At 38.0% G+C, this 20,106-nt stretch overlaps 1 protein-coding gene across 1 annotated transcript in view; it reads right to left on the reverse strand.

The window, feature by feature from the left end:
- LOC117403241 (kinesin-like protein KIF3C) overlaps nt 1-13,800 on the reverse strand; it is a 75,005-nt gene extending 61,205 nt beyond the window's left edge. The window contains exon 1 of the mRNA XM_034005243.3: nt 11,900-13,800. Coding sequence (XP_033861134.2) covers nt 11,900-13,306 — 1,407 coding nt within the window. The 5' untranslated portion in view covers nt 13,307-13,800. The remainder of the gene's footprint in view (nt 1-11,899) is intronic.
- Between the last annotated feature and the right edge of the window lie 6,306 nt (nt 13,801-20,106).

A 20,106-nucleotide genomic window follows, 5' to 3' on the forward strand; every position in this document is an offset into this window, starting at 1 on the left:
AACCACAGAACATGCGGACAAGGGAAGGAAGCTTAACCCTGTAATGCCCAGTTGGTGTATCACGTGATGCAGTTCAATGTCCTTCTCATTATTTTGTTTTCAATCCAGCCACAAAAGCCAGCATTGCCATACAAAACAATTTCCATACAATATTCTCTAACTATTTCTAAATTTACATGAATTATGTTTGTATAGTGTATGTTTTTACATATTTCAGGAAAGTAAATAAGTCTATTTCTACATATTTCAGGAAAGTAAGTAATTCTATTCACCTGACTTATGATTTTAAACATAATAACAAAGTATAAAACTCTTGAATTGTTTAAGCTAATGGAACAATATCATCATATTCACAAATTTCCTGAACATTTGTACAATCTGCAAGTTGTTTGTGAGGCAAACAGTCATACAAATAATGTGTTGACATTTTTATGCACATCAGTCTTTCATTTGTAGCTATACTGGAGGATTGCAGGAATACGGCCGGCCTTTTAATAAGTTAAAAAGTTAATAATTGTGAATAAACCTGTCTGTCCTTTCACCTGAGACTGTGTTCCTCCAGTTTTATGCAGGTCAGGGCTCCTAGTTTTCGTAGTATAAAACAGGAAATGGCTATATATAGACAAAATATATTTTAAAGACAGGATATTGGCTTTCTGGACAGAAGCTAGACATATTTTTCTTTTTTTTTTGTAAATATATTTTGTATGTGCTGAAGTGCTGAAAGGTGAACCTTAAATCTTTATAAAACTTGGCAAGACAGGAAATGACCTCATTAAGAAAAACAAACCGTATGGTGGGTTTGTATCATCTCTCACTTTACCCTCGCCTTCAGATAGCTGGTAACTTCAGAAGAGTACAAAGATGAAGAGAACGGACTTAATATATAAGAGATCCCAGATATTGTTTGATAGGAACCAGGTGAGTCATCCAGTTTTAAAGGTTTGTTTCATTTGGGCCACCGTAGCACATTTGTTGCTAGTCACAATGCGCTGAATATATTTTCAGGCTCCCGCTACTGTATGATCAGTGGTAGTAGTCGGCTCAAAGGTGTTAACTGCTGAGCAAATAATGACTCTGTATTTAAGTATATGTCTGTGTGTTTTTGTGGTTTCATTTTATTGTATCAGCTGACAGGAAGCACCCCATTCCTAAGAGTATTAGTTATTAGTATTCCAGCTGTGAAGAGGTATGAGTCAGATTGTGACCGATATGTGGAAACAGCAGGACTCACTTCACGCCAGGACACCTGAAGGATGTCAGGCTGAATTTATTGTTTTATTTATAACTCGTTTAACCTGGCACAGAAACAACAGAGGAGCCCACAGAAAATCAGTTAACTCTTTCCCTTACAGAAGCCTTCTGGCACCACTTGGAAGTAGCCGCAATGACGCTGATATCTTGTGTATGGCTTGACTTTACAGAACATGTGGTTTTATTATTTCAGCTAATAACAGATGTCATGTAAAATCTGAAAATTAACAACAGACTTTACCTTATATTCTAAGTCAATACATTGTGTGTAGGGTGTCTCTTATGGTATACAAGATGTCATCTCTTGCAGTTTGGCCGAGAGGACCAGAAAAATTATACAGAGCCACCCTACAAATAGCTTTGAAACAAATAACATTTTTGAACATTTTTTTTTTAAATGTTTTAGAATCAACTGTCACAGTCATTAAATAATGCATGTAGGCCTACAAGTACTGTGTCGTGATGAGACAATTTTTTATTTATTAAACAAAAGTGCAGTCAGAGACACTTGTGCCAGTAGCATTAAAGGATTAATCGTCTTTTACCTGGTTCAGATTGTAGCAATTTCATTTCTTGCTTTTTTGTTTCTGTAATTTCATCAATATTTTCTTTAAGGTACCAGGTATGTGTGTTTTTTTGTTTTGTTTTGATTTTTGAACACTGGAATTAGGCGTGGTGTTCTATGCACAGGATGCCATCTGTACACAGGATAACACGTACTGAGTTTTGGCAAATACTGCACTGTGATTGGTTGATTTCTGATAATTCAAATCCTACAAAAAGGATGACAAAGTGAAGACTAGGGCATTGGTTTTATCAACCTGTACCCCACCTGGGTAGGTCACCCCACCTCGGTAAGTTAGAAAATCACCTTGGGTTGTATCTACAGTATCCACCACTTACACCGTCCAGGGTTATTGTGGGCAGTCGTTTATATCGGACAAATAGTGTTTGCCATTTGCCACTCTCATTGATTTCAATAGCAAAGGCATCGTTGATACTTAAGGCCCTGTGAAAATCCCGATTTCACAGGCTGCGCAGAAATCGTGAAATTAGCCCAATACTGTGATTTTTACATTATTCTTAAGAAATAAAATGTCATCATTATTTGTATTTCACACAAAAAATAAAAAATCACATTAATGAAATTGTACAGCTCTGCTATGTGCCTGCGTGTAATATTCACCATGCACACAGTGCTGTGCAGTGATTATGTCATGTCACTATATGCAATCTAAGCTGGAAATTAAAATACTTCACACTGTAAACAAGAAAATGGAAGTCTCTAAAAAGGCTAAAAATGTGTCTGCAGCAGATCACGTAAAGCAGTATCCAGCAGGAGTTTTACACAGCGATGGAGGTAAGCTCTTGTTCTGTATGTCCTCCAACGTTACTGTAGATCACTACCGAAACTCATCTGTTGACAGGCATTTAAAAGAGAAAGGTGGAAATCCAGAGCAGTACTACAACTGCTTTATTTGCAAAGAAACAAAAAATGGTGACTTCCTTATTCCAAAAGTCCACTTATTAAATTTTGACCTGACAGAAGCATTTGTTTTCGCAAATATCCCTTTTGAAAAATTGGACAACCAAAAGTAACAGAAATTCTTCAGCCAGAGTATAGAAAATGGTGGAGTGATTCCTTCATCAGCCCAGCTGAGACGTGAATACTTACCTAAAGTTGCCGAGTATCACAAGCAGGAGATTATGGAATTGGTAAAACAGTCTGGTTGCTTGTTAGTGGTCACTGACGAGTCGACTGATGCCCTAGGTCAGTATGGGTTACACATTGTATTTGTTCTGCAAGACCTAAATGATGAACATGCATCTGACGTACTAGAACTGAAAGCTGTCCTTGCAGATACACTTTAGGCTGCTAATTACAACACCATTTCACAAGCTATTGCAAAGTGCTTGAGTAACTTTGATGTTAATTTTGATGTCAGTGCATTTATCTGTATATTTGCTGTTTTAAAAAAAACAATACTAATCTGTACATGTAATTTATTTTATATTTCCGTGCACATTTCGCGAAATATGATACTTTAACCGTGATAATGCCATGAATTTTAAAGAAAATTTCCACTGTTACTAATCACTGTTACTAATCCATCAATCACCTCTTTACCTAAGATTTCAATAAAAAAGGCAGAACTTTACTGTATTAAAAGCTTAAGAGATCGATCTTCAGCTGTTCGCACCTCGTTACGGAGCGTTTACCCCTGTACTGTACTATGGCTGTTTAATCCCTGTATGCAGTGTCTGGTTTACAGTTTGAAAAAACAGCACTGACTGCAACAGCAAGCATGGCAGGAAAGAGAAAAGTGATGCGTATCAGCACAAAAATTCAGTGTGTAAATAAAATGCCTGTTAGATGCTGTGCGCTTGCTAAAGCATGCTTGGAACTCTGTCAGTCAGCAAACAATGCAACGTTGCTTCAACGTTGTTTTTTTCTGTAGTTAATGAGGAGAGTGCCGACAAAAATACAAACGAAACTGAAACTCTGACAACACCAGAGGTGATGTCAGAGGAAGAATTCTCAGCTGTGTCACCTTGGACGCTCTGCCTGAAACAGACACCGATGACGTAAGCATGCGTGCTGCGCTTTTAACACTGTGGCGTGCTATGGAGCAGCATTCAGATATAAAGCCGAATTGGGATTTTTTAGAAAACGTTTACAAAGTTTGCCGTCCATACTTGCCAAAACAGACCATCCAGATGCATATCACAGAGTTCTTCGCTGGAAACAATTTGCAGTAATGTAGCCTACCTGTTCTGTACTTGTTTGCATTTATGTTTTAATACTTTTCTTTATGAGTGTAATGAGTGTCTTAAAGATTTTAACCGCATACACGCTTGTTTGTTTTGATTACTGTACTGGTGATTGGGGGGCATTTCAAATGTCAGGTTATTGTGTGGGAGTTTATACCGTCCATCGCTTACTGCGGGTGAATCACGTTAACACAAACACGCCCGTTCTAAGCGGTGGCAACTGTACTACCAATGCGTGGTTATAAGTAAGAAGGTGATGCAATCCAGATGGATACCCTGGTAAAAATGCTGTAAAAAAACACTGCAGCTACAGTTTCATCCCTAAGCCTTTCTCAAAATGTTAAAGATTCTTTAAATTAAAAAAAAAAGATTAAAAACAAGCCTTCACATGAGCCACCCCATAATCTCACAAAACTATGGCTTTTGGCAACATATCAAAAACTCAGCTATCATTCTAGAAGTAAATGGTTATGCAATCCACATATTGAATACAAGCTCTGACAAAAAATAAGGATGTGCTTAACCTTTCACTCTCAGCTTATAAAGAAACCACCTACAGTGGTGTATGAGACACTACATCTTTAAAGCTCCCTTCTGATTAATTAACTGTATTTTTGGATACAATGGGCTTGAGCATGTTTACTGTAAATGGGACAAAGCTGCCAATAATGGCGAAAAAGCACAAAGGCAGTTTGGAGAGTACAGGGCTGCGCAGAAACAGGGTCACTGTCAGCCTGCTGGGAGGAGAATAGATGGGGATTTTCACTGCAGCTGCTACAGGACCTCATTATTTCATTATGCAGCACAAAGCTTCCAGTGTTGAGCGCTCGTTTCATGATACATCGTGATCGTTACTCTACACAGAGAACTATGGGAAAATGTAATTATTGAAACCATCAATGCTGTTCCTTTGTGCTTCCGGCAGCACAGGCTACAGCTCAACTACATAATGACCTAAATCTGTGCAGTAACGCATTACAATTAGAATCCCTATTTCAGCTCCTTAAGGAGAACACAATTTATGATCACACTTGGTTTTCGATTTAGATTGTCCTTCCCAGCATGCCGGCAGTGTGCGACCTGTTCCTGTGACACAATCAAAGCCCAGTTTGAACTGTAATACCTCATGGTACCCAGTACTCCAAGCATATCAAGGTGTCTTGTCATTCGTACATTTGTACAAAAGATTAAATACAGCGGCTTCTTGATCAAACAGTTGGTGTTGTTGTTGTGTTATGTGGTTAAGCTCAGTTGTATTGTGATGTTGCCATGCTGTGCCTGCTTTATTTCCCAATCATACCTAATTAAGTGTCCAGTCTGGGTACTATTGTCTTTATTATAATGTCATTTTTGCAACCACTAGATCTGCTTCTCCAAAAATAACTGAATAGTTTGAAAAAGTACTACAATAGGTGTCTCCTATAACTCTATCCCATTTGTAACTCACAGTTGTCATAGTTTTAGAACAGGCAGAAATCACATTTGCACATCCCTAGCAGTCATTGTTCAATCAATTTAAGGAGTAAGCCCAAGAAGCAGCCCAAGTTGTTAAAAAAACAGTAAGCATGATGAATATAGAGCGAAGGAAAATCAGCAGTTGAGAATAATACAAAACATACATAACAGGGCACTGAACAGGTAAGAAATGACTTTAAGAGATATGAGCGAATAAATTAGAAGTGACTGGAATGTATGGGTGCGTCTACACCGACTGAGCGACACCACTGTGCTCTTACTTCACCCATGTTCTGACAAGGCTTTCCAGCACACACTGCTTAACTGGTACAGTAGGTGGGTTCACTTCAAACAACAAAGGTAGTCACCACCACTGGGCGGGTCAGTGGGTTGCTGAGGATTCAAAAGTCCTCTGAAACAGCCTAATATGCCTTAGATCAGGGGTTCTCAATCCTGGTCCTGGGGACCCCCCTGTGTCTGTTGTTCCTTTTTTTTCCAACTCAATTTCTTTATTGAACACTCAATTAAACTAACAATTGGCCTAATCAAAGCTGTTGAATGATTTGAAAGAGATGGAGATTTCAAGTTATTTATGAAATTGAATAGAACTTGAAATCTCTAACGTTTTATAAGCTGGAGAATAGTTTTAAAATGTGATTAACGAAATTGTTAGTTCAAGTGAGTGTTAATTTAAGTAACTGAGAGTTCAGTTGGAACAAAAACCAACAGACACAAGGGGTCCCCATGATCAGGGTTGTTAACCACTGCAAGTTAAGAAAGATCACTGTTCTCTGTGACTAAAACCATTGACATGTAAATTGTAAAAGATAATCAGAACAATTACAATATGAACACATATGAAGTGAGACAATGTATTTTTTTTGTACTTTTCTTTTTCAAGTATACAAACTTTTCTAACAGTAACCTTTGTTTTCAACCCTTTCAGCTGTGTTTAATATGCTGGAAAATAAATTATTAATGAGATCATTGAAAGGACATAAAATAGTGACAATCATCAGGTTTGATTTCTTGATTTTTAACTGAAGAGATTAATGTTTACAGTAGTTTTTTTGTTGGTTTAGCAGAAATGGACACACCTTGAACGTGTATGTAGGTTGCCAGATAATGGTCATCTTTGTATTGGAAATTACACATAGTTGTGTAATGTTGTTCATAATGAACAGTACACAATTTCACTAGAATACTTACAAAAATTAAGAGATTAAACAAATGTCACACAGTCAACAGTCATTACTACAGTTTTGGTTTTAATCATAAAGGACAGTGACTCTTCAAAACCTCTAAAGGATATCTACTGTATTGGGCTGTTTCAGAGAAATTTTGAATCCTCAGCAACCCAGTGACCTGCCCAGTGGTGGTGACTACCTATGTTGTCAGAAGTGAACCCACCTATTGTAGCAGTTAAGCAGTGTGTGCTGGAAAGCCTTGTCAGAACATGGGTGAAGTAAGAGCGCAGTGGCGGTCTTACCCGACAATTTCGACTTTGTCATCTCTTACTGTCACTTAAAACTTAGTTTTTTGTTTTTATATAATACAATCTGAGTCATCCTGCGTACCCCCTATGACCCGTTGAAGTATTCCCGGTTGAAAACCCATGTGGTAAAGTTTATCAAAAAGCACACATAAGTAAGGAGAGACATCCTGCACCTACCCACACACGCTGTTCATATGTACACATGCACATTCACACACAAACAGTAAGTATTTTATAGAACTAGGTACAGAAAACTGACAACTCAATAGCCCCAAAATGTTGATTTCATTTTTTGTTTGTCTTTTTCAATGTTCAGCAATGTCCTATGGTGGTACTGTTATTTTAAACCTTAAACTGCCAATACATTTGGCCTGTGTCGCACTATGGAATAGGTCTCTGCTCTAGGATCAGAAGTCATGTCCCACTGTGGTTATGTATTTATTATACTTATGTTTTTTATTTTTTTTATTTTGATATGACAATTATCTTTTATGGGAAAATAACAATCTGCTGCAATGCTTCTAGTTGCCAGCAAATTCTAAGTTGCATACCTTTACATAAGCCTGCAATTGCTCTGCTTTGTTTTTTTGCCAGAACTTCTTGTGCTTCTTCTGAAAAGAGCTGACTGCCGGTCTTTGTTGTGTTCATTTAAACGTTCCACACATTAGATGCATTGAGTGACAGATTAGTACCGGCTGGTTATCCCTAACTCATCTGAACTGCTGCCATCTCTCTCTGCTTTCTCTTCATTCCGTCACACAGACTGCCCTACTTGTAAACTGTGGTCACTACTGGATTAAAGCACACAACTGAAGCCACACCAGGACACTGTGCTTTGTAATAGTGTGGATAAGATTGGTTTAACTGTGTAAGATATAAAGTTCCATATGCACAATTATATCGGACACTGCATCCTTTACAAAGGAAATGAATATGCAGGACATGTGTTAGTGACTCTGACACAGAAGTAAGATAAATATCAATTCCAAATAGTTAAGACAACACAACATCCTAGACTTCCAGCAAAGTTTGGCATATTAGTTTCTCAATTTTCAATTTTATTGCGCACTATACATTTTATTCTGTCGTATCTTCACATATATCAAATAATACATTAATGGTTACAAATACAAAAAATACAGGTTGAGCACAATGTCTAATTAATTATTAAAGTAGCTTAATAGATCCCATTCTTGGTTTTAAAGGGTATGTGAATGACAGGTAATTATATCCACGAAACAGTCTTTCTAATTATGAAGCCCACAGACTACGGCATGCGTTCCCAATGCATAATGGAATATCCAAAGACACAAATAAGCCTATGCAGCTTTTACACTTGTTATTTCACAAATTCCAAATGTGGGTGTTTAGATACCCTTCAGTGGAATGTGTTGAGCATATCAATATATAAAACCAAACCATAGCAAACTAATAGTCAAACATTCAGAAAAAAATGTGCAAGACAAATACAAGAAGGCAGACGTTTGCGACTGTGATGGTAGAAACTGGAAGATGAGAGTGTTTGATTCGCAAGAAGAATTTGACATACTTTTAGAACTGGTAACGTAATATTATCTTCCTTTTGTGCAGACAAATAGGGAGACTCAATGCATGTATGTCTCCACCTGCTACTCTCTTAACAATACACTCAAACCTGCATTTGGCAATCAGTAATAAATAGCTAATTGTTACCTCCTGGCTGGTGCTATCCATTGTCTGTCAAGTGGATTGATTTCCTGTTAAGGGTTTCTGTAACTACAGTACAGTACAGTACAGTATCCCCTAAGTAAACTTACAAAGAGTACATAGTTACTTATACGCACAAACATCTGAGAGCTTCTGAAGTACACCAGGCTGTGTTTTACAGATACAGCTTGATAACCCTGAATCGTTTAAGGGAGGCCAAAAAATAAATATATATATGGACAAGAGATACAATTCATTATCATATGAAAACTGGTATCTCTTATCCATTCATTTTCATTTGGATAACAGAGTTGGAATAAACAAACATCACAAACGCTCTGCGTGATTCACAGCACAGCACCGCACAGGCTGCTTGTTATTTAGGATCGTCACTAAATGATGCTGTGAAAGGGGAGAAACCTGTGCTGACTCTCACCTGCATTCGAAAAGAGATGGGCGCACTGTCTGAAACAAGCTGCGAGAGAATACAAGAAATTCAAGAGGGTGCGGCTCAGCAGAGATGCCTGGCTGTTAAAAAGGAACCTCTAACAAAGGGAATGGTGTTCATTGGAAGGACGGATATGCTTGTAGAAGCGCAGCAGCTTTTAACCTCCTTTCCTGCACTGCAATGGTAACAGATTCAAGGTTGTCAAGCCAAACTAAAGTCAATGATTTAGTCAGTGTACTGTAGGGCTCTGGGTGAAGAATACAAGGTGGATGGTACACAACCCTTTATGTAATCTTTGTTTTGTTAGGATTATGCTGTGCCAACCATTTGTGGTATTGCAGACTCTTTCTTGTGTGAATCTATACCATGCTAGGGCTATTTCATCCCTAGTGGCGGTCTAGTGTAAATAAATCTTGGGTGCCACCGGGATTTCAATTGCAACCCGTGTCTTTCTGTGTTCTGTCAGCAGATCAACTCATTTTACAGATATGGCAATCAAATCAAAATAAACTGAACCACATTTGCAACGTTTATTCCATGGATTTGTATTTTTCTTAAATGAATGTTAAGTAAGACCCTAATTGCATTCATTGAAGCATTGTGTCAGGCATGATTAATGGTGTGACATCAACAGTATGTCTTTACATAGCTTTATATATGTGCTGTGTCGTGTAATAATGGAATGACTGATGTGTATGGAGAGTAAAGGAGAGCAGTGCCTGGTTTACGTATGATTTATGACATTAACATCCCAACTTTTACTGTGTATTGGAATTGCAGCAATTTGTTCAGGGGCAAAGTCATTATTATTATTATTATTATTTATTTCTTAGCAGACGCCCTTATGCAGGTATGGTTCAGAGATTATGTCCTGCTGAAATTACAAAGGAATATTTAGCACTTGAGTGTGCTGTGTCTGCAAATTATTAGAAATGCGATAGGGAAGAAATTGAAACTAGGTAGAATAGCTACTGTTCTCCTAAACAATCAAACATTTCAGAGATACATTAAGAGTTTAATTAAGAATTGACATTGTGTTAAATAATTGATTGCCATAATAATTTGATAGCAGAAGTGGCTGCATTACAGTACATTTTGCAACTTTAGTTTTTGAGAATTGAGTCTAATTTACCTAGCAAATTAATCATACTGTATCCTATTTTAAAGAACGTGCAAAAGGCAAAGGACCTCAATCACTTAAACAGTATAAAACTATCAAGAAACTACTTATGACACAAATTTAACTGCTTCTTCCTGCAAGTTGTTTGTTGCTAGTTTTATAGTGTTAAAATTATTGTATTCCTCCTAGGAAGTATGCTTTTGCCTTAGCACTTATTTTAAAATCCCCATGAAACTTTAGAAGCTGCCATTATAGGAAAAACGGTCTCAGTCTACAGTATAACATAAGAACATTACAAACGAGAGGAGGCCATTTGGCCCATCTTGCTCGTTTGGTTGTTAGTAGCTTATTGATCCCAGAATCTGGAACCAACTCCCCACTAATGTTGTTGAAGCTGACACCCTGGGATCCTTCAAGAAGCTGCTTGATGAGATTCTGGGATCAATAAGCTAATAACAACCAAACGAGCAAGATGGACTGAATGGCCTCCTCTCATTTGTAACTCCAAAATTGCGTTTAATGTCACTGAATACACAGAGGGGTGTACGTACAATGCATTTTCGAAACTGATTCGCTGGTAAGATGGGACCAGCAAATCAGATGCTAGTTATGCTTGGACTGGAAATCCATTTACAGAGGATGGTTTCAGACAGGAAAATGGTAATGAATAGGGAAGAAATGGGCCATAAATATAAAAAGGATAACAGCAATCTCATTGTGACAAATAGTCTTTAAAAACAGATTTAGTGGCACAGAGATTTTTTTTTTTTTTTAATGACCACAAACCTGTAAATATAAATAATATAATACGGGCAATAATTTAAATAACCCAAGCATGGCTTATTAAATTTCTCTTTTGCTCCGAAGACCTACACATCAGAGTTTGACAACATTAATTTACAACCTCCTACATTTAAAGTAGTAGCAGCAGCATACAATGGAGCATACATACACTGTAGAGTGGCAATTAGGGTTATATAAATTGTCAAGCAGGTTTCCCCTTATAAATGTTTACCACAACATTCACTTGATTATACTTAGTAAAAAAAACAGAAAATCAACAGAAGACTGTTGTTATTTAGTATTGATCAGACATGCTTGATCAATCACACTGTTATTTTATGCTTTGGTCACCCTATGGTCTTATCAGGCTTTAAGTTCAATACATAAACTCTTCCTAAATACTGTAACACTTAGGCCTCATCTTTGAGTGTTGGTAGCTTACGTAAATATGTGTGTGTTACAGATGGAGAATGGCTATCCATCACCTGGGCCTGCCAATAATGCTTTAATGTATTACTAAATATGCCCACATAACTATAGTTCCCATATCCAAAGGTATTTGTTTCTTTTTTTAGAGTTCCCCATTCTACACAATTTAGCTTTTATGGACATTTCCATAAGATATGCTGGATATACACAATAAGGTTAGAATGACATTTGAATAAAACATAAAACTGTAACTGTTAAACAAACTAACAAAATAACATTTAAGAAATAGTATTAAACTATAAACTGATGATCTGGGTCACATGGTCTACACAACAAACCAGCTCATGTTGGAAAACAAAGCTTTGCGCATCCCTGTTGTGGTTGGTAAGTGCGTCTGTATTTTGGTTTTAGTAAGTAACTACAGTATGTAAAAGTCCAGGAGATAGATGACACTTACCTTAAATTTTGCGGTGAGCATCTCTGTGGCCTCCTGTTCTCTTCTCAGGTCATCCATCATTCTCTCCTTCTCATCCAGCAGTTTATGCTTCTCATCAGCCACCAGGCTGTGGTCATCCAGGATGGCTGCTTTCTCCAGCTCCAGATTCTCCTGCTCTTTCAGGTAGTCCTCCATGTCCTTCTCCACGCTGTGCTCTGTCTCATCCTCCCCCTCAAGGTCTGTGACCTCCTCCCCATCCAGCATCTTCTTAATCCTCCGGCTGTTCCGTCTCCTCTTCTTGGTCAGCACCCCCCGTTTCTCCAGCTGGGTTTTCAGCCTTGCGATTTCCTCCTGGAACTCTCTCAGCAGGGCGTCTTTGGGGTCCTCATTCACACGCGGCTTATTTTTGATGTTCTTGGCCCTGTTGGCATACCTGAGGGTGGTCAAACTCTCTTCATAATTGTAGGAGGCAGGGCCCAGGGTGGCCACCATGATGGTCTTGGCATTGCCTCCAAGGGAGTCTTGCAGCAGGCGGGTCAGTTTAGAGTCTCTGTAGGGTATATGGGTGCTTTTGCCATCCACCAGAGCAGATACAACATTGCCTAAGGCAGATAGGGACAGATTTATCTTAGTGGCTTCCTTGAGGCGTTCCCCCCGAACACCGGTTTTGCTCTGCCGCTCACTGCCAGCCAAGTCTACCAAGTTCAGTTTGCCCACCCTAATGTGGTTCTCACTATCTATGCCAGTCTCGCTGCACTCAACCGTGATGACAAAAATGGCATGGGACCTGGAACTGTGCTCATTCATGTTGGTGAACCCAATGGACCTTGCTTGGTTGCCCACATTCATAACATGCTCTATCTCCTTGACGTTTTTGGTCACAAAAGAAGACAGATCTTTGATGTAAACTCCAGAATCTGGGTTTTCTTTGAGCTCTGGTTTCCTGGACTGGTCTTTGCATAGAAGATCTCTGATTTCCTCTTGGTATATTTCTAGATATGATGCCCTTACCAGGTACTGTTGGTTTTGGGATCTGGATATATGGGTGAAGATGTGCTCAAAGGAATTTGGTATAATACCTCTCTTTTCTGGATCCATCCATGCACCTTGCATGGTGTACGTTTTGCCAGTACCGGTTTGTCCATAAGCAAATATGGTCCCATTGAACCCCTGCAACACAGAGTCTATAAGGGGTCTAACGGTTTCATCATACAGGTCGCTTTGCTTTGAGCTGGCATCATAGACAGCATCAAAGGTGAACGTTTTCAGCAGCTCCCCGGGTGCAGCTTTCGGGTTCCGAACAGTCACCTGGCCTAATTTCACATCCATATTCACAATCTGTTCGTGACCTGCTGCTTCTTCTTTCCGATTCAAAGGACGACATCTCACCACCACTTTCACGGTCTCGCAATTTTTCACTTTAGACATTGCTGCTGCTTATTAAAATAATTGCAACTTTAATCGGTAACGTCAATCATAACAATGGATTCATATGCGATCGCGTAATAAGCGAATAATACCAGTAACAGCAATGCTCCCGTTCTGCATGATCACTCCACAGTCTGAATGCAATACAAGTCAATTCAAGACGAATAACAGACTGCTTACCATACCTTCAGTTCAAATCAATGATGCACAGCAAAAAAATGACAAGCCCCGGTTCTTAAAAATATATATATATATATTTATAATTCCCTTTTTCTAATTTGGAAGATAGTCCGTAGATGCTGGCAACGCCTATATTTGCGTTAGAGTCGTGCCTCTTCTGTACGCTAGTCGGTGTAAACAGCTGGTATTATCATGCAGAAGGATGCTGCTGCTGCTGCTGTTGCTTCTGCTAGCAGCTACTGGAGGAAAATTCAACCAGCTAGGTTCTCCTGTTCAGCCCACCAACACGGGTGCGTTCACGGAGATCATTCTGCGCAGATTCTGTGCAGAATCGTACCAATTTAGCCAATGATCTTCTAAGAATGATCTCTGTGAACGCACCCATTGGTTAAATTGGTCGGCTTCTGCACAGAATCTGCGCAGAATGATCTCCGTGAACGCACACATTACCTAATTTCAGCCCCCCACCCAATTACTGAGGACGCCGCGACCAGTCTAGGATTGTGGGATTTGTAGTTGTTGCACTTACTGAGAAAAACCCATTCAGTACGAGTCAGTACAATTGAACACGTAGATAGAATATAGTAGAGCCGTGTTATCCACCCCCAGCAGGAGAAATCTTCTGTTTAGCTTGCTGTAGTTAATTGACAAGTCATGTGGAAATTACTGTGTAGCGGGTTACAATTTAAATTAAAGGTCGCATACTCATATTATCGTGGCAGCACACTTTTTTATTGGAAAAAAATGTTTAAAAACATTCAGTGTTATTTGTTTTATTTTACAATACCTACAAAAATATTACATTTTATCATATATTAAACCGTCTCTCTACCCAAAAGAAAAATCGTTTTCCATAAGCAGTATCCTACTCTTGGATAACATATAGTCATAATTACATGCAAAATTGTTGAACTATATGTTAATTTACGTATTGTTTAATATTATAAAATACAGGCAAATACAAGACTTTATGGCAATAAAAAAATACAAATAAAGAACAGCTATCGTAAATATTTAAGAAATAAACTTTGCCGTCAGATATTCGACTTGTTACATACTTTTATTTATGTACCATTGTAGTCGTGGTAAATGTGAATATACTTCTTAATTAAACAGATCAACAATACTAATGTGAAGTAAATACATAACTATATGTTTAATATATTGTTTTCACATAAGTGTAAAAGTAACTCCCTCTGCAGGCATTGAACTGTGCACTGCAGGATCCAAAAAAAAAAAAATTGGCATAACTTCCATGCAACCCGTTATTGACTTTGGGGAAATTACTTTATTGGATATTTACAAACTATTTACTTAAATATGTACTTAATAGAACACATTGGTATATATGTATGCTAACCCCCCCGTATTAGCCAATATTACCTTGTGTCATGTATCAAGATTTAATTAAACATTGAATTAATTAATAACATTGAATATACTCATTATTACAGCTACATTTCATTATTCTTACAGTGAACACAGACCATTTAATGTGTCTGTCAATCACCAGTTCATTATGAACTAGATTATAGTTTGTGCACGGATCACCCTTTTTGAGAAATGAATTTAACACCACGAGAAACTGAAACACTCCCCCTGGTGGTGAAACCCAAATGAAAACGACAGTATATTTTTATCGGAAAATATTTGCAAAAATGATGTTACTTACAAAAACAAATATGTATGTAGCTTTATTATCAAATTGGAACACATTATAGGCACTCGTATCAGAATAGGAATATATTTTAGTGAGTACTTATTGGGTTGCTAACAGCCTACAGTTGAACAGGTTGGCCAAGTTTGGGGTATCTGGTGTATCTGGTATGTCACAAGGAACCAAACGTATCAAGATTTAATTAAACATTGAATTAATGTATAACATTTCATATGCTCTTACAGTGAACACTGGTCATTTAATGTTAGTCGTTCAAGGGGATGGCATTAATCAGAGTTTATATATTTTGAATCTCTGAGGATATACCCGAGCAAGTCAAAGTCTAGGGGAGTTTTGTGATCTTTGCAGGAACCCGTCCTTAACTCTTGGGTGGATGGCTGTCCTCATGATCTGATAGTAATAGTTTCTTTTGTAGGTACATCCATGACAGGGGATGTATGTTGTGTCAAACCAGGCTGTCTAATGTATCAAGCTTCAGTAACGGTCTATAATGTCTTATCCAAACTGTTTTGTAAAGAGCTTTGTGTCCATCTAGGCTGTTTCATTATAAGCCACAACGTGATGATCCTTCAAAATACAATGGATGACCTAGGGCAAGTATTTCTAGACGGATATCAAACACAAATTTAATTTTAACACACTCACTGTAGGCTATTACACTACAAAATGCTATAACACATTTGACAGATAGGGGGCAGTAATACCCTTAACATCTATTTACCTTCTATGGACCTAATGGAAAGCCAATTTAGTTTATGTCATGTATTACAGTAAGTGTTGAAATTGCAGGAAAGATTGTAGTTTAGATCATGTAGAGTACTCGTGTTTTTTTTTTGTTTGTTTGTTTTAACAATTCTGATTTAGTTATGTCACATTAGGGATCTGTCAAACATGTGTAGACAACAAAATCAAAACATAACTAACCTACAAAATAACAGCAATGTAAACTAGTCCTCATAATTCTGACTGGAGGCCCACGGTTCTACCATGTCTAATTTTCAAATCCTCCCAGTTTGAAAAATGAATAGTCACTTTAAGGCAATACTATGTTTTAAGCAAAAGTTGTAATTTTTACTTTTTGGGGAATAGGGGAGTGCCCCCCAGGGTTATTTTATATAGAAAATTACTGAGAAACACACTTATTCCCTTGAATAAAAAGGCTTTCTCCAGTAAACAAAAGTCAAATAAACTAAATAGTTGTTTTCCAGATTTGTGCATAAATGTAAGTGTGACATACTGTACAGAAGGACAAATACACAGACAGGCTGAGCCAATAATCTGACACTGTCAATAACTGATACTAAACAATGTCAAGTTTTATCACAACTGGATAAGTCAAAAGGAGGACACACTGAGAAAAAAGGTTTTACTACCAATAACAGCAGTCTACTATAGTTAGAACTTATGATCTCCTTGTTTTAGGATTAACTCATCAGTATAAGTTCATGCCATAAACATATACTATACCCGACCATACCATTACATTTATTTTTATACCATATCCCTGAGTATACAGTATAAAAGCAACACTGTCTTGATGCTGTTTGTGTGAACTTCTCCATCCTAATATTGTGACAGGCTGTTCCAGGGCTTCACTCACTTTACTGCTTTAGCTGTCAGGGCAGCTGGAAGAGAACTGACAGCACAATACAAAGAGAAGTTGAGTGCCGGTCACCCTTGACGGCTCTGGATTAGATAACAGAGTTCAGATCCCTGTGAGTCTGAAAGAGCAACAATCCCTGAAGCAGAGCAACTGAGCATCTACTGGAGACAGAACATCCTGCATAGTAATATTATGAATAAGAATAATGAATTAGACTATCTATCTATCTATCTATCTATCAGCTGCTCATATAAGATGTTATATAAGTGGTGTCTGGTAACATTTGCTTTTTTCAATCGCAAAATATAATTGAAAGATTCCCATAACAGATTGGATGGATAGTCTAGACAACACTTAATCTATGTAGGCATACACCCATCCCTTGTGGAATAAAACATAATGCTGCGAATGTGCATGAAATGGGAAAAAAAAACATTTCAGTTACTTACTTATTATTATTATTTGTTTATTTAACAGACACCTTTATCCAAGGCGACTTACAGAGACTAGGGTGTGTGAACTATGCATTAGCTGCACAGTCACTTACAATTCCGTCTCACCCGAAAGACGGAGCACAAGGAGGTTAAGTGACTTGCGTAAGGTCACACAATGAGTCAGTGGCTGAGGTGGGATTTGAACCGGGGACCTCCTGGTTACAAGCCCGTTTCTTTAACCATTGGACCACACAGCCTCCTTGTGATACATGTGATACATATACAGACTTTCTCCTACAACCCACGACTGGAAGTTTTAAAATCCATTATTGTATGCTATTAATACTAGCTAATGTTGACAATCTTTTTATTTTAATTTGAAATATACAGATATGATGATAGATGTTGCCGTTGCTTCCTGGTTCCTACTTAATTCCTTTGCTACAATTCAGACTTCAGTGTTGAAGCTGCAATCAGACTAGCTACGGGTGTGTTCAGGATCACAATGGCTGAGTTCAGTTTTGAGTTAATCAGTTGGTCCAGGTTGATTCACTGACATTACAGAGTCTGTCATCTGACGGTGAGATGAGGTTAAAAACTACATATACATTTTCTTTTATCTTCAGAGAAGCTTCATCACACTGGTAGAATTAAACCACAATACAGAGCATTAAGAACAATAAATTAAATATCAAGTAGTGTATGAAACATGCTTTTGCATGTATAGCCCCAGTGGGGTTGAAAATTGCATCAGATTTCCTTAAACATCTGCCAGAATTGCATACACATTTAAAGTGTTTAGATGAAATTATATTCATTAAAAAAAAAAGGTTTAACATGTACAGCATGCAATTATTGTGTTATTGTTGTTGTATTACATGCTGTACTACTGATGCTATTTTAGATAAAAAAGGGTGAATACATATCTATAAAAAGGGTGATACTTCTATTATTATGTGTTCTCTGCAATAAGTAATCTCTTCTCCAAACTCTGATATGGTGGCCATTAGTTTTCCTACCAACCCCCACACTACCTGATACATCTCTCTGCCACACCTATTCTTTGTAAGCATGCATATACTTGTCTTTGTTCTAATAGGTGGGGTTTGAACAAACATGTTAAGTCAAGCTGCAATTTCAGCAGGCAGCCCAAACACTGCTTAGCTGTTCCACAGAGATGAAAGCAACAAGTACACAGGCCTGATATGATGAGCAAGACCTGGGCACAGCCCAGCTATTTATGTGGCAGACTTGGCATCATAAAACATTGGGAGACCGGAACAGCTGAGAAAATTCAGAGTAAACTGGATGGGTTATTTATTTGTTGAAGCTGGTTCTGTTTTCTGGCTGCTGTTTTTAATGGCATTGATTCAGCAGCTCCAAACTACAATGCAAGTTCTCATAATCTACCTATTGATTGCAACGTCTAGAACCCCTGTGAAGCAGCCTAACTGAATAATGGCTTTGGTTCTGGCACTCCTTCATTTTTTTTGAATGACTGAAGATGCCTTGCTATGGAATCAATCATGGTAGACACTGAATGGACAACCCCAACTGCTTTGTCCTAGCCTCAACGGTTTCATCAACTTAAAAACATGTTTTGATCTTTTGTGTTGACAGGCAACTGCATTCTAGTAAATCTGCAGGAACTAAAAGGTGTTCTCCAGGACAAATGACAAAACCTGGACAAAGGTGTGGCACAACCAAACCTCATACCCAGGTTAATCCAGACACTAATGAGGGTTCAAATGATTGACCTCTGTAATACCGAGGTAATGTGACTCTGCTGAATATACGGTTATGTTTAGCACAAAGTTGCTTTTTTTATTTCTTAGCAGCTTTGATGGTCTTACTCATTAAGTTCCATTACCTGTGTTTTCCATTGAAAAAGAACCAATTATTGTTACATTGTTAACCTCTGTCCATATGAAAGTGCTCATGTGCGATGTCTCCTACCACTAGTATACATTTTGTGGTCACTGTAAACTAAACAGCCTTATAATTAGCCCACACTAGGGATGAGGTCAATGTATATGACATGGTTTATTTAGATTTCCATAAAGCTTTTGACAAAGTCCAGTATAAAAGATTAATTCTCAAACTGAATGCAGTAGAGATTCAAGGAAATGCGTGCACATGTCATATGCAGACAGGCTAAAAGAATTGAATCTATTTAGTATTGAACAAAGAAGACTACGCAGCGATCTGATTCAAGCATTCAAAATTCTAAAAGGTATTGACAATGTCGACCCAGGGGACTTTTTCAACCTGAAAAAAAGAAACAAGGACCAGGGGTCACAAGTGCAGATTAGATAAAGGGGCATTCAGAACAGAAAATAGGAGGCACTTTTTTACACAGAGAATCGTGGGAATTTGGAACCACCTCCCCAGTAATGTTGTTGAAGCTGACACCCTGGGATCCTTCAAGAAGCTGCTTGATGAGATTCTGGGATCAATAAGCTACTAACAACCAAACGAGCAAGATGGGCCAAATGGGCTCCTATCGTTTGTAAACTTTCTTATATTCTTATGTATATGCTCTTCAATTATAAATGTGCCCAAATGTTGAAATTTACATTTAATTTAACGATTGCCTTTTATTTGTAGATGAGAAGTAGCAAGCACATACGTGACTTTCTAAAAAGGAAACTCCTTCTGACACAGACTAACTAAACCAACAGGTTTAAACACCACTTACACCGCATACAAACGAACCCACCCCATTTTGTCGGCTGATCTTCACTACGCCTGCGCTCTGCTATCTGCATGACATAATCCATTTGATTCGCTGACAGATCATCACCACGTCAAAAACCCAAACCTCAATCCAGCACACCCTGGTGTTTTTTAAATAAGTGGAGGTTATGAAACTAACGCCATTTTGGATCTATCATAGACGGCAGTG

The sequence above is a fragment of the Acipenser ruthenus genome, chromosome 5, assembly GCF_902713425.1.
Source record: "Acipenser ruthenus chromosome 5, fAciRut3.2 maternal haplotype, whole genome shotgun sequence".
Classification (NCBI taxonomy): domain Eukaryota; kingdom Metazoa; phylum Chordata; class Actinopteri; order Acipenseriformes; family Acipenseridae; genus Acipenser; species Acipenser ruthenus.